This window comes from Schistocerca piceifrons, chromosome 5, assembly GCF_021461385.2.
Source record: "Schistocerca piceifrons isolate TAMUIC-IGC-003096 chromosome 5, iqSchPice1.1, whole genome shotgun sequence".
NCBI classification, from domain to species: domain Eukaryota; kingdom Metazoa; phylum Arthropoda; class Insecta; order Orthoptera; family Acrididae; genus Schistocerca; species Schistocerca piceifrons.
The window spans coordinates 565124111-565145515 of record NC_060142.1 but is presented as its reverse complement, the minus strand read 5'-3'; the positions used below and the strand labels follow the sequence as shown (position 1 = coordinate 565145515).

Here is a 21405-nt window from a genome sequence, read left to right as displayed (position 1 = left end):
TAGGTGGCTTATGTGTGAAGATGTGGTGCCAACTCCCTCCACTGACTTACTAGGCCTCATTGCTTCCACGCCATGACGTGTTGCAACTGTTAGAAGTGCCAAAGGTGGACATACTGAAAATTAGGTAGGTGGTTATAATTTTCTGGCTGATCAGTGTAGATCTTATGGACCCACCATCAGAGGGGTATCAATATTTATTTATGGCTTTTAACAGATAACCTTGTTGGGCTTAAGTGATGTCAGATACTGATATCCCAGCAGAAACAACAGCAAGAACCTTTTATCAATGTGGATTTCCCATTTCAGCTGTCCAGTTCATGACATTACTGATTAAGGACTTCAATTTGAATTGACATGTTCCTCAAACTGTTCGATTTGTGTGGGTTCCAGCACTGCCATACAGACAGCTATCATTGTGTAAGCAATGGGATGGTAGTGTACTGGTGTACGATGATAAAAGTCACACTTAAAAGCCAAGGAAACAACTGGACCCCCACACTAAACTGGCCATATTGGGCCTCTGCACAGCTTTCAAATCAGACACACTGGAGCATCAATAGTGTAAATGGTTTATGGGGAAACATTTTGACTGCCATCGGAGGTTTTCTTTTTCTTTTTCGCACAACAGCTGTCAGTTGAACCAGAGCTGAAATTTTTACTGCAACAAGTCAAGATCCAAGTCTCTAAAGCTATGCCCTTCACCGCTATCCCACTATGGAGACTAGAAAGTTATTGTTCATGAAGATTTTAAAATAAGCTCACACGTGCACCCACCATTACAAATGCTATACTCTGGACCATTCCAAGTAATCAAATGTGATGAACATACGTTGCAAACAATTTAAATGGCAGAGTACTAATGGTATCACTGGAAGGAGTCAAACCAGCATATTTGATGACACCAGCTGCCACTACAAAATGACAGAATCCCTGTGACTCCATATCAATGACTTCAAAGCATCCCATCAGTTAACCTAGTCACACACACCTGAGTAACCCTCACCTCAGCAAACAAGTCCACAAGAATCACCAGACACATCAGTAGTTTATACTAGAGCAAGCTGGCAGGTGCATTAACAAATACCTGCACAGTCTGGGAGTTCCTGTCTACCATGAAGGGAGTGAGTGTGTGGGAAGCATTGATTTACAACAAGTAAAAGTTTATATTTTGTTTTCTTGGTCTGCTGAACTAACTTTGATGATGTTCATGTTTATGTACTGTTGTCAAAGGTATTTTTGAATCCTGAAAATAAAATCAGTTTACCTAGTTATGGGAATATATTAGTGAATTACTACTGCATGTATTATAGAAGAATCCTACAACATTATCAGACTCAATACTAGGAAATGGTTGTTTCAGGTTACCTACAGGTATGACATAAGTGCTATTGTAGAAGCAGCTTTCTTCATAAAACATGATACAGTCACTTGTTGGATAAGCAATGATCAATATGTTCAAAAACTCTTTTATTTTTCCTGTCTTGAACTCATATACACTATCACAATTACAGGTTTCAGTACATTGTCGTAGATGACTATATTACACTTTCTAACACAATAACAAGTGATCAAGATCAGAAAATACCTAATTTCTTTTTATTTTATTTACTTCAGTGACAGCAGATACCACTCACAGTAATAAAAACTAATACTTTACACTGTCAGTTTCGAAAGTCTGCATGATAATTGAATCATTATGTGATGAAACTTGCTATCCACACAATTAAAGAAGCCTTACTACTATCTTATGATGACAGCACAGGCTATGTTTTGTTTGAGAGGCAGAGAGCGAGAGAGAGAGAGAGAGAGAGAGAGAGAGAGAGAGAGAGAGAGAGAGAGAAAGCTCATGGATAATGCTGCATTTCTATACTTAACTACGCAACCGTCCCTCAAAATATTAAAACACTGATTGCATCAATTTACTTTATAGTGGTGACACATCTTCATAATCAGTCAAATCTATATGGAATTACATTTTAATTGAATCGCAACACTTTTCCATTGGTCACTGCATCTTTTTTTCCCTTAAGTTATCAGGTATTAATTATCTTTTTAGAATAAAATTATATCTTCGGTAGCAAAGTTCTTTAGTATTAGAGAATTTCATAGTTACTATAGTTGAAATTCCACCTTCTATTACATCAGCAACAGATATTCGCGCATGAACATAGAAAAAATCTGTGAAAGTAATACGACCAAAATTTTATCACCTAGAATGTTAACACTGACCCTGAAAATCTGTCCTGTATAATTTATTTTGGTAGTGTTCTTAAACTTTTAAATAAAAGATTCTATGTTTTCTCAACACACAAATTCTCTCTCTCTCTCTCTCTCTCTCTCTCTCTCTCCACTGAAGATAGCAGTCTTCTTCTTTTACACAAAATTGCATACTGTTTTATAACAGTATCTGAGATGATGGGCTGGAATAAAATCTTTTACCACATAAATGGTGCCCTCTCTCTCAAAAGTTTTACTCCAATTTTTTGCCACTCATTTGGGTACAACCAAAGCTCTTGTGCTGATTCTAAACAGGACATTATGGCTGCACCCTTCCAAGTAGTTATCTGGGGATCCATTTCTTTTGGATTTGTGATGATGTCCAATTGTTCTGCAAAGGTAAAGTACAAAACAAAGATTAGACTAAACTGCAAATTTTCTTTCCACATAGTACGGTGGGATTGTAAAAAACCTACCAAGCAAGTAACGATGATGACAGATGAAAAAAGAGACATTAGACAATACTGAGCAGCCAAAACAGAAGTGAAATTAGAAGCTGGAAGTGGCCTGGAAAGTTTGAGCAAACACTATCAAATGTAATTTTCTTACATATTGTTCCTCTCTCAAGTTGATAAAAGAAGCTATTAAAAATATTTTCCACAATCTAGTTCCTTAAAAAAAGGGCCAGAGCTTTTAATTTTTTTTATCACCGTTACAAAAAGATTTACAGAAGGGCACTGCTAACTCTTAATGCTGAAAAGGAATGACATAAAACAGGATACTGAGAACGAGAAATAAAAACACCTTAATTTACAGGTAAAGGACAGGTATTTTTATGCATGAGTATTCTTCCAGTGTTTCAGGTAAGTACAATAAAAATTTCCAAAAACTGTCATAGTAGTTGTGTCGATATGAAACACAATAATTAACAGACAACATATAAGCTCCCTTAAAATGCCACAAACAAAAATGTGAACAGGCAACAACTTACCTGTAGTTGATTAATGTGGTGCATATAGAAACTTTAAGGTGTTTATATCACAGATTAACATCATAAGGTGAACCTCAAAGGGAAGAAACGAAGTGGGTAGTGTGAGTGAGGGTTAGACTGGTTTGGGAAGGGATGAAAGGACAGAGGAAGAGTAAGAGGAAAACTGTGGAGATGAGGCTGTGAGTGTAGAATGAGTCAAATTGAAGGCACAGGAAAAAAGTGTGGGGGTGGTTGTGTACAAAAAGGATTGCAGTACTTGTTGTAAGAATAATTCCCAACTACATACTGAGAAGCTGATAATGGAAGAGGAGGGGCTGGGGAGGAAGTACTCAGATGGTACAGGTTGTAAAGCAAGGTAATGCCTGTCTGTAACAGCCTTAATGAGGCACTGATTATAAAGCAAGGGATTGCTCTATAAATGCAGGCATTATGACAAATTATAAGGTATTACCCTCAAAACCAAAAACATAACCTGCAACATATTTCCTGTAACATATTCTCAATGCACCTAATCCTCCAACCACCCCCATGAATCAGAGCCAAAGGAACACACCCTCATCAATCAATGTCACTCCTGACTGGAAAAACATCCTTTGCCAGGCCTTCAGCTACTTACCATTATTTTCCGAAATTAGGAACATCTTACCAACAACACTGCCAACCCCTTACAGGGCAATATTCCTCCACCCACCCACCCAATCTAGTCCATCCTTATGCAATATCTACTCCCAACCTCAAATGTTTCTGGGGTATGTTCCTTACCATGCTAAACCATTTGTCTCTGTGAACTGTGAATTTATAAAATTCTCAATAGTGGAAGTGCACTGGAGTATGAGGTTGTAGGCATGTTAATTAAAAAAACACCAACACATGCACTGATATGTATTGACAGTTCATTCTCACAACACATAATATTGATGATGCCAGATTCTATTCCTGAAATACACTCCTGGAAATGGAAAAAAGAACGCATTGACACCGGTGTGTCAGACCCACCATACTTGCTCCGGACACTGCGAGAGGGCTGTACAAGCAATGATCACACGCACGGCCCAGCGGACACACCAGGAACCGCGGTGTTGGCCGTCGAATGGCGCTAGCTGCGCAGCATTTGTGCACCGCCGCCGTCAGTGTCAGCCAGTTTGCCGTGGCATACGGAGCTCCCGCAGTCTTTAACACTGGTAGCATGCCGCGACAGCGTGGACGTGAACCGTATGTGCAGTTGACGGACTTTGAGCGAGGGCGTATAGTGGGCATGCGGGAGGCCGGGTGGACGTACCGCCGAATTGCTCAACACGTGGGGTGTGAGGTCTCCACAGTACATCGATGTTGTCGCCAGTGGTCGGCGGAAGGTGCACGTGCCCGTCGACCTGGGACCGGACCGCAGCGACGCAAGGATGCACGCCAAGACCGTAGGATCCTACGCAGTCCCGTAGGGGACCGCACCGCCACTTCCCAGCAAATTAGGGACACTGTTGCTCCTGGGGTATCGGCGAGGACCATTCGCAACCGTCTCCATGAAGCTGGGCTACGGTCCCGCACACCGTTAGGTCGTCTTCCGCTCACGCCCCAACATCGTGCAGCCCGCCTCCAGTGGTGTCACGACAGGCGTGAATGGAGGGACGAATTGAGACGTGTCGTCTTCAGCGATGAGAGTCGCTTCTGCCTTGGTGCCAATGATGGTCGTATGCGTGTTTGGCGCCGTGCAGGTGAGTGCCACAATCAGGACTGCATACGACCGAGGCACACAGGGCCAACACCCGGCATCATGGTGTGGGGAGCGATCTCCTACACTGGCCGTACACCACTGGTGATCGTCGAGGGGACACTGAATAGTGCACGGTACATCCAAACCGTCATCAAACCCATCGTTCTACCATTCCTATACCGGCAAGGGAACTTGCTGTTCCAACAGGACAATGCACGTCCGCATGTATCCCGTGCCACCCAACGTGCTCTAGAAGGTGTAAGTCAACTACCCTGGCCAGCAAGATCTCCGGATCTGTCCCCCATTGAGCATGTTTGGGACTGGATGAAGCGTCGTCTCACGTGGTCTGCACGTCCAGCACGAACGCTGGTCCAACTGAGGCGCCAGGTGGAAATGGCATGGCAAGCCGTTCCACAGGACTACATCCAGCATCTCTACGATCGTCTCCATGGGAGAATAGCAGCCTGCATTGCTGCGAAAGGTGGATATACACTGTACTAGTGCCGACATTGTGCATGCTCTGTTGCCTGTGTCTATGTGCCTGTGGTTCTGTCAGTGTGATCATGTGATGTATCTGACCCCAGGAATGTGTCAATAAAGTTTCCCCTTCCTGGGACAATGAATTCACGATGTTCTTATTTCAATTTCCAGGAGTGTACATTGTCTACTGTTTGTTTACATGTAAGAACACAGTACTTATTTTTGTTCTCCACTACTGTCATTACATTAACACAGTTCTCAACAACTGAGATAGTATTCCTGTGAAATGCCTTCCTATATGCTTTCAACATTACTACTAAATAGTATGTGCTCTCGTGAATTCACAAACAGACTCCCCACTCCGGGCTCGTGTCTGGCTATTCATAGGCTCACCTTTTAGCAGTAATGTGTCACTTCATAATTTTTAGTTATTTACAGGAGAATGCTATATTAATTAATGATATAAGAGAAAGAAAAATAAGGTAACTGGCCTGAGTTTCTAGGACCACTTACTTTATGAACCAAATATTTTGTGTCCCTGTAGTTTACAGAAACACAAGGCACTACATTCTCATATCATAATGGTACCATAATTTCATGTTCAACAACCATGTTCAGGAAATTCTGAGCTTCAATATTATCAGAACAGAATTTTTTGAAATATTATGGGGTATAAAAATGGGTGGTGTGTTGAAATCATATCTTAGTAAATTAATAACTTCTGAATTACAGAAATTTAGTCTAAACAAATCACTTTCTCAGAATTGCGAAAAACTGGTCTCCAAAGGCAACTAGATCACTGGTTATTAAGTTTCAGTTTTGACACATGTATTTTTACATTAGACCATAGTGAAAATGCAATATTTTTAAATCCTCGTATTCCTGAATTAATCAACTTTAAGTGAAAACAGTGGGAGAATGCCAACTACAAAAGTTGATAAAGCACACTTGAGGAGCATTCACAATTCTATATTTGTGATAAAAAGAAAAAGTGGTGCCTGCAGCATGTTAGATTAAACACATTTCATTTCAACTCTCTCGCCATATGGGCCAGCTATCTGTGGAAGCCCCTGTGCAACACCAGTCGAATGGACTCACATAAGGCATCACATTTTGGTTCTGTCAATGGTACATCCTATTCTATCCTATCAGAATCACAGGCACCCATAAAAGCAGCCATATTACACACCAATTGTGCTGTAACTTCAGCACAGCATTTTACGCAGACATGACCACCTGAACAAACTCCAATGTCAAACTGTGCCCAAGTGGAGACTTGAACACCCAGTTGTGGAATGCAATGCTGAACAGCGTGTGCTGGACTTCAATGGCTGTTTCAGAACCTGTGAACCCTGTCATCTGGACCCCTCTTCCCCCCTCACTCATCACCAGCTTCTCCAAATTATGTAGAGGGTAACTGTCCTTACAACAGCCTCTTCAATGTTGCGGTCCTGCTGTATCCTGTCGCACACCAACCTCCATCCCTGTCCCCCACTTATCTTATTCTACACTCATTCCCTCCCTCGTCCCCTGCTCTATCTTGCCCTCCCAATCTGTTCATCCACATCACTGGGCACCACATTTTTCCTGTCTATGCCAGAGTGAGCTACCCATGGCATATTCATATCTCACATGGTTGCTCCCTCTCACTGTACAGCACCAGCCACCCAACCCTTAAACCTTCCCAACCATCCCTTACTTGCTTTCTTCTCTCACTTACTCCACCTGATAAAACCACTCGCAGCAGTCAAGCTGCAGTGCCACAACAATGTACTTTGCCAAGACGATGTTTTCTGTAGAATCTCCATTCACAAGGTTTGTGAGAAGTCCACAAAACATCAACTGAGATGCCCCTGCTATGCTCCAGAGACTTATCTGATGGGTAACTGTTTAGGTAAATAAGCAGACCATAAAAGTAATGACATCCATTTGTTTTTCTTGGGCACATGTTGTTGACTATTGCCTGCTGAAATACAGGAAGTGGAGATATCTAAAAAATGGACCAGTACTTTGGGATTAAAAAATAATACCAGAACAATTCCTGCCTTAAATGGCCTCAATAAATAAGAAACAACAACGACAGTCACCTCATGGTGTGGTCACAATGCACATCCAGTACCTGCTACTGATGTACAGTCGGCAAAAGAAGATAGCTGACAACACTGTTGACAGCTTTCAACTGTGAAGCACAAATGGCAATAGGTGAAAACATTAGTTGTCTGCAGAGCTGCAACAACACTAAAGTGTTGTCATAGAGACATATACAAGCTTTCAACACGTGAACGGCTAAGGTAAACATGCAAAGCATCTGCGCCAAGTCCACTGCAACTCTCACAAATCTTCTTTCATCAAACATCACATGCATCACTCATCTGTCCACTGTCAGTATCACTGTCTCTCTCTCTCTCTCTCTCACCTATAACATCATGTTACATCACTGCTGTGCAAAAAACATTTGGCATCTGGTGATTTATTTTAAAATGTGGTCATCGAACTGCATTTTAACAATGTATAACCAAAGTATGTTTTGACTGTTACTCTAATAGGTCCATTTGATGGGTGCCTTGTGCAATAATGAAAGAGACAAAATAAAAGAGTATTACTGTTACTCCAAAAAGTTTATTTCTGCTTTGGATCACCTGGCAACTAAAATACAGTATTATGGAAATGAATGCTCCAAACCAACTGCAATATGGTAAAATGTTTTTTAATATTTTACTCAACAGGCCTGTTTTGGCTTATTGCCACTATTAAGTGGTGTCTAGTTGGAAGTGACAACCATATTGCATCTATAGTAAAGCCTATCTGTCATGTCTCGGTAAGTATAATCGCTCTTGTAGTTATCAAAACGTCAAATCTGAACTGTCAAAATATCTGGAGAAAAAAAGATAACATATTTTTACATTTCGATAACTACAAGAATCAGTATACTTACCAAGACATGACAGAAGGACTTTACTGTCTAAGCAATAAGGTTGTCACTTCCATCTAGTCGTCACTTGATAATGGCAATAAGCTGAAACAGGCCAGTCGTGTAAAACATTAAAAATCATACTACCTTATTGCAGCTGATTTGGAGAAATCATTTCCGTAATATCTTACCTCGAAGTATACTATGCTGCGGGCCCAACAGGATGTAAAATACAGTAACTTAAAACATTTTGGTCCTGACACATTCCTTCATATCCAATCTCTTCACTAAACGAAAAATCTAATGTTTATGATACAATATCAAGAAAATTAATTAAAGAGTGTTGTTCGAGTTCAGCAAAATCTCAAGTAATTTTTGTAACCAGTCACCTGTGAGCAGAAAAACTTCCTGATTCAATGAAACTGTAACCAGTCACCTATGAGCAGAAAAACTTCCTGATTCAGTGAAACATCCTGAAGTTAAGCCATTGTGTAAGAATGGAGATGACAAAATACCATCAAAACTTCTGGCCAATTTCATTTTTGTCAACCTTCTCAATTTTACAAAAGTTCATATATAAGCTACAACAACAAACAACATATTGTTGAAGCCACAGGTAGGATTTTTAAAGGGTTCTGACACTCTATTTGAGAGGCAAGAAAGTTCTTAACTCATTAGGCAACAAATTATAGGCTTCCAAAATATTTTGTGATTTTTCAAAGGCATTCAACTGTGAAAATCACAACACTTTTTTACACAAATTAAAATATTATGGTATCAGAGGAATTTCTCTGAAATGGTTCAAGTCATATAACACAGGAAGCAAATGGTGTCAGTTGGAAGGAGTTCTATATTACAGTATCAAATTACACATGAACTAAAATTAACTATACATTGTGTTCTGTGAGATTTCATTTTAGGGCTTTTGCTTTTTTGTGTATATTGATTATAGTATCTGGAATCGAGTAAGACTGGAGTGCACCTGCAGACGGCTTCACAACAAGGAATTCCCGGTACAATGCAGAGACACATCACAGGCAGGGACGACTGACAACATAGACCACATGGCTAAATACCACGACCAGAGAGCAAAGCCAAGTTGGATACCAAGACACAGCAACTATCAGTAACCAGAGCAATGACGAATACATAAACGATCACAAGCCCAGGTGGAGCATGACTGCGGTCTGAGCCCCTGTGCTGCTGGCTTTACAGAACCACTGTGAGTGTCGATAGGTTGGCGTGGTGGGCATGGCCCACACGTAGCACTGTGGTGGCGATAGCAGCACTCGCAGATTATATGAGTGTCACCTAGTGGCTGTTGTCTACGTCCATGCCTTCTGGCGGGCTGTCAAAATTGTCGGACCAGGATACCAGATTAATAACACAGTAACATTATCAGCAGCTAAATTGTGTTGTTTCTAGATAATACAAATACTGTAAAACATAGTAAATGAAATGCTGTTTTGGAAAAAAGTTTTAATTAAATTTAATGAATAGTTCCCAGCCAATCACCGTATGCAATTCAGAATCAGAAAGAGGTTTCCACCTGACATATGTATAAAGTATGATGACTTGAAGATAGAAAAGTCTGACAGTGTTAAATTCTTGGGATTAAAACTTGACACCAAATTCAGTTGGGAGGAACTGCTGAAACACCTAATCAAATCATTATTTGCACTGCAAAAATTGTCAGACAAAGATGATATGAAAATAAAGAACATTGGGCATACTTTTCTTACTTTGATTCTGTAATTCCATACAGTATCAAATTTTGGGTCAACTTGTAAAATCAAGCTTAAGTTTTCCTGGTCCATAGTCATGTAATACGAATAATTTATGGTGTAAATTCAAGAGCTACTTGCAGAATGCTGGATATATGAACTACAGCATCTCAGTACACTTATTACTTGATGAAATTTGTCATTAGTAACACAGTACAGGGTGGGGCAAGCAAAAGTGGCCTGGATGAGTTGATACAATTGGACATGACTATGCATATAACCAAACACCGTTTGGTTGATGTACACACCACTTGTATGCCAGCCACATGAGCCAAGCCAGTTCAGAGCGTACTGCAGACTGTGTCAGTGTGAGTAGGGCAGTGCAGAGGGGGCAACGGTACTCACAGTGGAGCAGCATGCTCATTGTGGAAAGTTACGTGATGACAGAGTTGTGGAAACAATGTGATCAGTCATTTGCTGTAAAGTTTAATGGTGTCAAAGCGCCAGCAAATAGTGCCGTGCAACGCTTAGTCCAAAAAAGGCATCGGACAGGATCTGATTTGAACAAGCCAAAAAACGTGACCACACACAAGAAAAATGTGCCTGCAGTTAACCAGAAAATGCTTCAAAGTCCCAATAAATTGACCCAACACCTGTTGCAAGAGACTGGCATATAACCTCGATCATGTAGACAAATACTCTACCTGGACCTGCAGTCTGGTTACGGCCCTAGCTGGCTGCCCTGGTCACCTGATCTGTCAGTGTGCAATTACTTTGTGTGGGGAGCCCTCAAGTCTAAGTGTACCGCAACAACCCTAATAGTCTTCAAGAATTGCAGCAGAACATTTTGGATGAGACTGCAGCAATTCCAGCAGTCCAGCTTCGATCCAGCTTCAGCAACTTGCTGACTGAGGCCCAAAACTGTCAAAAGATGACTGTGATCACTTTCAACATATGCTATAGTGAGGTTAGCACTGTTTTTCCTTTCCTCTGCTGTGTTTCTTTGTACTCTGGAACTCTGTTCTCTGATCCATTTTTATTTGCCCCACCTTGTATAGGTTTCTTTCAAACCAACAAGTTAGTTAATGTCATCACTGCAAGGAATAAGAACAATCTTCACAAAGACTTAGTCACTCATTTTGGTCCAAAAATGTGTCCACTATTACGGAAAACATAATTTTAATAGTGCTCCCTTAGCCATAATAAGTTTAACTATTAATAAAGTATAGCTAAGAGGAGCCTAAAGGATCGAGCGGTTGAAAGCCCTGTCTAGTCCACTGATGAATTTCGCACCACAATCAATTAATGTATATATTATTAGCTATGTCATGTAAGATGAATACTATGTAATAACTGACTTCGACATAGCTTTAATGCAATAATGTGATCAATAAAAGTTTTTGTTATAGCCTTCAGTCAGAAGATTGGTGTGATGCAGCTCTTCATGCTAGTCTATTCTGAGCAAGTCTCTTCATCTCCAAATAACTACTGCAACCTCCATCTATTTCATCCTGCTTACTGTATACTGTATACAGGCCTTGGTCTACTTGTACAATTTTCAACCCCCCCTTTTCCCTCTATTAGCAAATAAACAATTTCTCAGATGCCCAGAATGTGTCATCACTCAATCACTTCTCTTGGTCAAGTTGTGCCATAATTTTCTTTTTTCTCCAATTTGATTCAGCATCGCCTCATTTCTTATTTGATCTACCAATCTAATCATCAGCATTCTTCCATAGTGCCATATTTCAAAAGCAAATTCCTCTTTTTCACAAATGTTTTTCTTGCTATTGTCATTCTGAATTTCATGTCTTCCTTACTTTCACCATCATCAGTTATTTTGCTGTTCACATAGTATAACTCCTCTACTACATTTAGTGACCCATTCCCTAGTCTAATTCCCTCAGCATCATCTGATTTAATTAAATTGGATTCCATTACCCTCATTGTACTTTTATTGATGTTTATCTTATGATCTCTTTTCAAGACATTATCCACGCCATTGAATTGTTCTTCCGAGTCTTTAGCTGTCTCTAACAGAATTAGTAACAGCCGAACGAGACAGATGCAGCAACAGGGAAGTAACCGCTTTTGTGACACTTACGAGTTCCTAACCAGGAGCGAATTTTATTGTATCATCTATGTTTAGTTTAGTTTCTTGAGTTTCTGCGTGTAAATTTAATAACAAATAGCCATAGTTCTCGCATTTTCATTTGTGTCAGAAAGTAAACCGATTTTGTGACGTATTACAAGTTCCTAATCAGGAGCAAGTTATTTAGTTTCACCTCAGTGCTTCAGTAGTTAGGTTTTTGAATATCTGTGTATTACTAGACACAGTTCGTTCGTTTTCGTCAGGGTCTACAGTAGAGTTGCGCAGCATGTGCCGATAGTCCATTTATCAGCATACTTTTGTTTTCCACGGTCTTTTGTATGGACAGGGACTGCGATTGTTGTGTGCAGATGTGAGCCGAGTTGGTGACACTTCGCTCTCAGCTTCAGGCTGTGATGGCGTCGGTTACACAGCTTGAGGCTGCAGTGGTTGGGCACCACTGTTGTGGGCAGGCCGTGGGGATCCAATGGACGTCCAGCACGTCAGAGTCCTCCGATCAGTCCTCACTGGTGGCCAACCCCTCACCTGCAGTCGAGTGATAGGTCGCCCCAGGGCGAAGCAGGCGGTGAAAGACTTCCCAGGCGGCTGCACATAAGGTCTCCCCGGTTTGTCTGACAAACAAGTTCCAGGTGCTGTCTGTGGCCGACACTGTCACTGAGCCAGATGCTGTCGCCTGTCCTTTTTCAGAGGAAACCACTCAGCCTGCAAGATCCGGGCAATTACAGAGGGTGAGATTATTGGAAGTTGGGAGCTCCAACGTTAGGTGAGTTATGGGGCCTCTTAGGGTCTTGGCTGACAAGAAGGGTAAGAAAACCAATGTGCAATCCATGTGTGTACCGGGTGAAGTTATTCCAGATGTGGAAAGGGTTCTCCCGGATGCCATGAAGAGCACAGGGTGCAGCCAACTGCAGGTGGTTGCTCATGTTGGTACCAATGATGTGTGTCACTTTGGATCAGAAGAGGTTCTCTATGGTTTCGAGTGGCTAACAGAAGTGGTAAAGGCTACCAGTCTTGCTTGCAAGATGAAAGCAGAGCTGACCATTTGCAGCATAGTCAACACGACCGATTGCGGACCTCTGGTACAGAGCCGAGAGGAGGGTCTGAATCAGAGGCTCAGATGGTTCTGTGACCATATAGGCTGCAGATTCCTCAACTTGCGCCAAAAGGTGGTTGGGTTTTGGGTTCCACTGAATAGGTCAGGTGTCCACTATACACAGGAAGCCACTACACGGGTAGCAGGGACTGTGTGGTGTGGACTGGGCAGTTTTTTAGGTTACAGGGTCTTGGGTAAACACAAGAAGGGCTTCAGTCACAAAGGGTGCAGGCTGAACACAGGAAGAACATAGGTACAGGAACCATTGGTATAACAGTTGTAAATTGTCGTAGCTGTGTTGGCAAAGTACCAGAGCTCCAAGCGCTAATAGAAAGCACTGATGCTCAAATCGTTATAGGCACTGAAAGCTGGCTAAAGCCAGATATAAGCTCAGCCGAAATTTATGCGAAGAACCTAACGGTGTTCCAAAAGGGTAGGCTAAACATGGTTCGCGGTGGCGTGTTTGTTGCTGTCAGAAGCAGTTTAACTTGTCGCAAAATTGAAGCAGATATTTCCTGTGAGTTAGTATGGGCAGAGGTCATTGTTCGCAACCGGAATAAAATAATAACTGGATCCTTTTACTGACCTCCCAATTCAGATGATACAGCTGTTGAAAGGTTCAAAGAAAACTTGAGTTTGATTTCAAATAGGTACGCGACTCATATGATAATAGTTGGAATATGTTGGCGAAAATACATGTTTAATTCCAGAGGTATGCATAAAATATCATCCAATATTGTGCTAAATGCAGTCTCTGTAAATTATTTTGAGCAGTTAGTTCATGAGCCCAAGCGAATAGTAAATGGTTGTGAAAACACACTTGACCTCTTAGCAACAAATAATCCTGAGTTAATAATGAGCATCAAAAGCGATCCAGGGATTAGTGAACACAGGGTTTTGTAGTGGGATTGAATACTTTAATCCCCAAATCCTTGAAAAATAAGTAAAAATTCACTTGACGCCTTCCTGAGAGACACCACTCATTCCAAATTAATAATGTAAGTGTAGACCAGATGTGGCTTAAATTCAAAGAAATAGTATTGGCAGCAATTGAGAGATTTATAACAAATAAATTAACAAGTGACAGAGTTGATCCTCCTTGGTACACAAAATGGGTTAGAACACTGGTGCAGAAACAATGAAACAAACAAGTCAAATTTACACAGACGCAAAATCCCCAAGATTGGCGATCTTTTACAGAAGCTGGAAATTTAGTGCGGACTTCAATGGGAGATGCTTGTAACAGTTTCCACAATGAAACTTTGTCTTGAAACCAGGCAGAAAATCCAAAGAGATTCTGGTCGTATGTGAAGTACGTTAGCAGCAAGAAACAATCAACCTTCTCTGCGCGATAGCAATGGAGATACTGTCGAAGACAGTGCTGCCAAAGCAGAGTTACTAAACACAGCCTTCTGAAATGCCTTCACAAAAGAAGACGAAGTAAATATTCCAGAATTTGAATCGAGAACAGCTGCCAACGTGAGTAACGTAGAAGCAAATATCCTCGGAGTAGTGAAGCAACTTAAATCACTTAATAAAAGCAAGTCTTCTGGTCCAGACTGTATACCAATTAGGTTCCTTTCGGAGTATGCTGATGCATTAGCTCCATATCTAACAATCATATACAACTGATCGCTCAACGAAAGATCCATACCCAAAGACTGGAAAGTTGCACAGGTCACACCAATATTCAAGAAAGGGAGTAGGAGTAATCCACTAAATTACAGGCCCGTATTGTTAACGTTGATACGCAGCATGATTTTGGAACATATATTGTGTTAAAACATTGTGAAATATCTTGAAGAAAATGGTATATTGACACACAGTCAACATGGGTTTAGAAAATATCGTTCCTGTGAAACACATCTAGCTCTTTATTCACGTGAAGTGCTACTGACAAGGGATTTCAGATCGATTCCGTATTTCTGGATTTCCGGAAGGCTTTTGACACTGTACCACACAAGCGGCTTGTAGTGAAATTGTGTGCTTATGGAATATCAGATCAAAACTGCAAAATGAATTAGAAAAGATATCTGAATGGTGCAAAAAGTGGCAGTTGACCCTGAATAACGAAAAGTGTGAGGTCATCCACATGAGTGCTAAAATGAACTCGTTAAACTTCAGTTGCAGAATAAATCAGTCTAATCTAAAAGCCGTAAATTCAACTAAATACCTAGGTATTACAATTATGAACAAATAAATTGGAAGGAACACACAGAAAATGTTGTGGGGAGGGCTAACCAAAGACTGCATTTTAAGGAGACTGCCTACACTATGCTTGTCCGTTCTCTCTTAGGATACTACTGCGCGGTGTGGGATCCTTACCAGATAGGACTGAGGGAGTACATTGAAAAAGTTCAGAGAAAGGCAGCATGTTTTGTATTATCGCGAAATATGGGAGAGAGTGTCACAGAAATGATACAGGATTTGGGCTGGACATCATTAAAAGAAAGGCGTTTATCATTGTTATGGAATCTTCTCACGAAATTCCAATCACCAACTTTCTCCTCTAAATGCGAAAATATTTTGTTGACACCGACCTACATAGGGAGGAACAAGCACCACGATAAAATAAGGGAAATCAGAGCTTGTACGGAAAGATATAGGTGTCCATTCTTTCCGTGCGCTATATGAGATTGGAATAATAGAGAATTGTGAAGGTGGTTCGATGAACCCTCTGATTGCAGAGTATCCATGTAGATGTAGATGTATATGAATTACTATGTCATCAACAAAGAGCAAAATTTTTATTTTTTCTCCCTGAACTTTAATCCCCTTTTCAAATTTCTGCTTGGTTTCCTTTACAGCTTGCTGAAAGAACAGACTGAATAACATCAGGGATAGACTACAGTCCTGTCCTACTGACTCATAAATCATTGCTTCCCTTTCATGTCCTTCAATTTTCATAACTGCAGTCTGGTTTCTGTACAAGTTGTAAATAGCCCTTTGTTCCCAGTATTTATCCCTGCTATCGTCAAAATTTCAAAGACTGTAGTCCAGCCCACATTGTTAAAAGCTTTCTGTAAATCTACAAATGCTACAAAATGTAGATTTGACTTTCTTTGATATGTCATCTAAGACGAGTCATAGGGCTAGTATTGCCTTGTGTTATTATTTCTACATTTCTCTGGAACCCAAACTGATCTTCTCCAACACTGACTTCTACCAGTTTTTCCATTCTGTAAATAATTTGTGTCAATATTTTGCAGCCACGAATTAATAAACTGATAGTTGGGTAATATTCACACCTGTCAGCAACTGCTTTCTTTGGAATTAGAATTATGACAGTCTTCCTGAAGCCTGAGCAAATTTCACCTGTCTAGTATATATCAGACACCAGATGGAATAGTAATCTCCAGGATATCAACAGCTCTGAGCAAATGTCATCTACTGCACTTAGGTCTTTCGAGGCTGTGTCGGATTCTTCTCACAGAATTTTATCTCCCACCTAATCTTCACCTACTTCCTCTTCTCTCTCAGGCTTGTTCCTCTTATTTAAGCCCACTATACATATCTATAACTTCTAGCTTTCTCTTCTTTGCTTAGTATTTGCTTACCATCTCAGCTTTTGATATTCACACAACTGCTGCTCTTTTCTCCAGTGGTCACTTTAATTTTTCTGTATAGGGAATCTATCTTTCCCTAGTTACACATGCTCCTACAACCTTACATTTGTCTTCTAGCCATTCCTGCTTAGCCATTTTGCATTTTCCAGTAGTGTTATTGTTTGATGCCTATATTCCCTTTTGCAGGTTCCATTTGCTACATGTTTAAATTTTCTCTTTTCATCAACAACATTCAATCTCTCCTAAGTTATTCAGCGATTTCTAGTAGGCCTTGTCATTTTGCCTACATGATCCTCTGCTGCCTTTATTCATATCTGAAAGCTACCAATTCATTTTCTATTGCATTCCATTCCCCTACTGCCTAATGTTCCTTTTGAAACTCTCATTAATCTCTGATTTCTTCAATTTATACAGGTCCCAACGCCTTTATTTCTTACTTTTTTACAATTTCTTCAGTTTTAATCTGCAGTTCATAACCAATAAATTAAGACCAGAGTTCATATCTGCCCCTGGAAACATCATACAGTTTAAAATCTGGTTTTTTAAATCTCTGTCTTAGAATTATATAAACAATCTGAGACCTTTCAGTGTCCCCATGCACCTTTCACATATATAGCGTTCTGTCATGATTATCAAAGTGTTAGTGATAATTAAATTATGCTCTGTGCAAAATTGTACCAGGAGGCTCCCCCTTTCTTTCCTTTCCCCCAGTTCATGTTCTCCTGCATTATTATGTAAATGAAAATGTTATAAATTTTCACTTTGTCTACAATCTTGAGGACCATATCACCTGGGATTTATAGAAGGAACATTATGATATCAGTTCTTCTATCAATATGTATCATTTAGTTTGGTTTTTATGACATCTTTGAGGAAGTCGGATTTAATCTAATGTAAAGAACATGTGTATCCTGTATTATGCACTACATATTAATGTTTGGCTTTTGAACTGGAAGTGTTTTCACGAATTTAACATTACTAATTTACAACTTGTGAACAGTGCTGCAAGCATGACTACTTTGTTTAAATTTGTCTTACCGGCTCTATACATGTACGGAATCTGAAGACAGATTCGATTCTGCAGCCATGTTCCTATTCCAGGGAACTTCATGCCACCTCCCACTATCAAGATACAACCATACATTTTTCTCTTGAGATCGTCGGTAGCTATAAAAACATAAGACAAATATTACAGCAACGTGCATGCTTATGTGAATAATAATGTACACCATAAAAAGAAACAGCAATTTCAAGATTCTGATAAATCCTGAACTGCACAACAAAAATACAAGCAAAAATTTAAATTACAGACTCATTAGATAACTTTGCACGAAAGTTCTGGTACAACTTAAATACTTTTGGATTACAAGAAGAACACTCACCCACAAAGCAGAAGCATTGAGTTGTTGACAGGCACACACTAAAGGAAAGAAAGATTGATAGCTTTCAGAGTGATCCTTGAGCTCGAGTACACACACACACACACACACACACACACACACACACACACACACACACACCCTATGCCCCTACATGGCACCAGTTGGATGCACACAACTTAGGTCATCTGGATCCTTCCCTCCAACACCAGCCTCTATGAATTAAACAGATGGTGGTTATCCTTGCAACACATCCTTTGCTTCCATAATCATCCTGGCCTCAATGTCCGTAACCCACTGTCCCCACACCCACTACACAACAGTTTCCCCTTCCTCCATCCTGTACCCCCTCCCAAATTCACGTCCTACTCTCACTTTCAGCAAGCTCTGTTCCCCACTGGCTCCAACAATCATACATCAAATGTCTAGCTTGTGCACCTGCGACCCACTCACACCCCCAACCCCAGTCCCTGACCGCTCCCCTTTCTCAGCCTCTCCATCCCACTCAACATAATCTGTCCCACAATCAAGTCCACCTGCCGAAATGCAGCAGCATGTAGGGGGCACAGGCATACATAAAAATAGAGGGAAACATTCCACATGGGAATGACTTACGTTGTGTCTGTATATGTGCGGATGGATGTGTGTGTGTGTGTGTGTGTGTGTGTGTGTGTGTGTGTGTGCGCGCGCGCGCGCGCGCTCACGAGTGTATACCTGTCCTTTTTTCCCCCTAAGGTAAGTCTTTCCACTCCTGGGATTGGAATGACTCCTTACCCTCTCCCTTAAAACCCACATCCTTTCGTCTTTCCCTCTCCTTCCCTCATTCCTGATGAAGCAACCTTGGGTTCCGAAAGCTCAAAATTTGTGTGTGTGTGTGTGTGTGTGTGTGTGTGTTTGGCTTTAAAAAGGATCACTCCGTAAGCCAGCAAGCTTTTGTTCTATTTGTGTGTGCCTGGCAATGACATACTGATTCTGCTTTTTGGTCAGTGGTCTCCTTTAATCCATAAGTATAAATCCATTAGATAATTTTTCAGCATCTTTTTTAATTCAATGTGATAAAAGTTTATACAAGTGTTGTTCACAGCCTACAACTTACAACAGTTTTTCTGATTAATGTATATTGTGTTTTATGAGACACAGCACTAGATCACAGCTAATAAAGCCACAAAACTATATGATAATGTCTTTATTAAATGTTCCTTGTTGGCAATAACGCTAAAAATTTAACATAGGATGCAGCATAAAAGAGTTTCATAAGTTATACAGTAAAAGAGTTGTTGAAAGTTTAGTCATTTACAAATTACTCCACAGCCAAAATACAAAACAGAAATGAGCAATGGGTGCAATAGTAACATTAAAAATGTTATGTAATACAATAAGAATACTACGTTTCCATCAATGAGACAAATAGAAATCACAAATTCTAATTTGGTAACAGAACAAGTACAGACAACCACTCATCTTATAATGGAATAGTTGAATGACAAATGGGCACACAAATAATCACTGTAGCATAGTTCTGTAGCTTACAAATTTTCATTCCTTTTCAAAGCAAAGACACACACACACTCACACACACACACACACACACACACACACACAGTTATACTGTCTTAGCACACTGGTATGTGTGAAGCTGTTATACACTCAGACTTATGAATCAAGCTAAAGTGAAGAGCCTAACGAAGCTTTGCAATGAGGAGTAACATGGAGATTGGATAATTGGGAGCATGGCAGCAGGGGAGAGAATGGGGTGGAAACAGAGGTGGAAGTGGGTGAAGAACAGAAACTGAGATCAGGGACTACAGAATCTACGATATATTGAAGGGCCAGTTCCTCTTTAAGAATTCAGAAAAGCTAATGCTGAAGGGAAAATCACACTGTCATAAGTTGTAAATTAGTCACTGAATGTGACCACGGGTTGCCAACCTTCCCCTTGGTCACAGTTTGGCACTGGCCAGTTATCCAGGCAGAGAGCTATTTGGTATCATGTTCACATAAAAGACTGCAACTGGAGTTGGTTGTTTTCATAGGCGGATACACCTGTAACAGGACAGTATTAGGATGCACTTAGTGGATGCTTGTCTCCAACTGGGGTTTTATGTCTGATAATATATAACTAAAGCTATTGTAAAATAAAGATTGAACCAAAAAAGAAAAAAATGTGTGTTTGACCGCTGAAATGATGTCACTGTAGGAGCAGTAGCAAAGTGGGTCTTGTGCAGTTTTCAATTTGTAGATACAGTATAGCCCCACTTTTACATTCCTGGGATTAACGTTTTCTCGTTGTTTATAACATCATTTTTTATCAGCCCCGTTAAATTTCCTATGCCAACAATGTTAATTTGCACCTGATTTTGCATCAACATATTTGTAATTTTCCTGCGATTAACACATCACTAAAAAATCTTTGTGAAGAAAAAAAATGATGTTGGGCATCCAGTGGTGTTTACAAATGTTACGTGGTTAAGTTTCGTGACACCAGGACACTCTACTCAGCGAATTTGAACTGGTAAATGTCTAAAAGTTGGAACAATTCGTGCTGTGTTTCCCGTCACTGCCAAGCTCTACTTGGCGTAGTGGCTGATGTGAGTAACTAGGTTCATTCGAATGAAGATATCATGACCAATCACAATCATTTCCAAACTGTCTCTAGTGTGCAAACGCAGTTTCATGAGTGTTGTGATCATTGTGACACCTTTGTTGAACCATATGTAGTCTGTTTCTGCGTATGGGCATTTGGAGTGCTAGTTGACATCATCATTCACTTTGCGTTGCTCGAATGTTTTTAGTTTAAACACGGCACCAGTTACATATTGTATTCATGCTGAGCAAAACGTGTTTCCAGAATTTATTCTCATTGTCAAGTGCAGTACTTATGTATGAATTTTTTGTGATGTTACACAAACAAACAATGTGTGTGTGTGTGTGTGTGTGTGTGTGTGTGTGTGTGTGTGTTTTTCTACATAACTGATGAAGCAAGGTACCTGATAACATCAAAAAGATGACTACAGTGCAAGAGACGCAGAATAACACATATTCAAACACCACAAAAAATACTTATTTACATATTTGCACTTGACAACGAGAAAAAAATCTCAAAACGTATCATGCTATGCATGAAAAAATATGCAACTAGTACAGTATTTCATTATTTTAATCATGAATGGCAGCTGCAGGCTTTCCAAAACATCGATTATGACATATGAAACAGAGTCAAATGTTC

The 21405-nt window shown here is 40.3% G+C and overlaps 1 protein-coding gene across 4 annotated transcripts in view; it reads right to left on the bottom strand.

Moving 5' to 3' along the window:
* Positions 1–1481: 1481 nt before the first annotated feature.
* The window catches only part of LOC124798017 (actin-related protein 8), a 173646-nt gene continuing 153722 nt past the window's right edge, over positions 1482–21405 (bottom strand). For 2 of the 4 annotated variants that reach the window (XM_047261215.1, XM_047261216.1), the window contains exons 11-12: positions 17839–17967; positions 1482–2608 (exon numbers count right to left, since the gene is read on the bottom strand). In XM_047261215.1, coding sequence (XP_047117171.1) covers positions 2436–2608; positions 17839–17967 — 302 coding nt within the window. In that variant the 3' untranslated portion in view covers positions 1482–2435. The remainder of the gene's footprint in view (positions 2609–17838; positions 17968–21405) is intronic. The other 2 variants (XM_047261217.1, XM_047261218.1) reach the window with 1 other exon arrangement.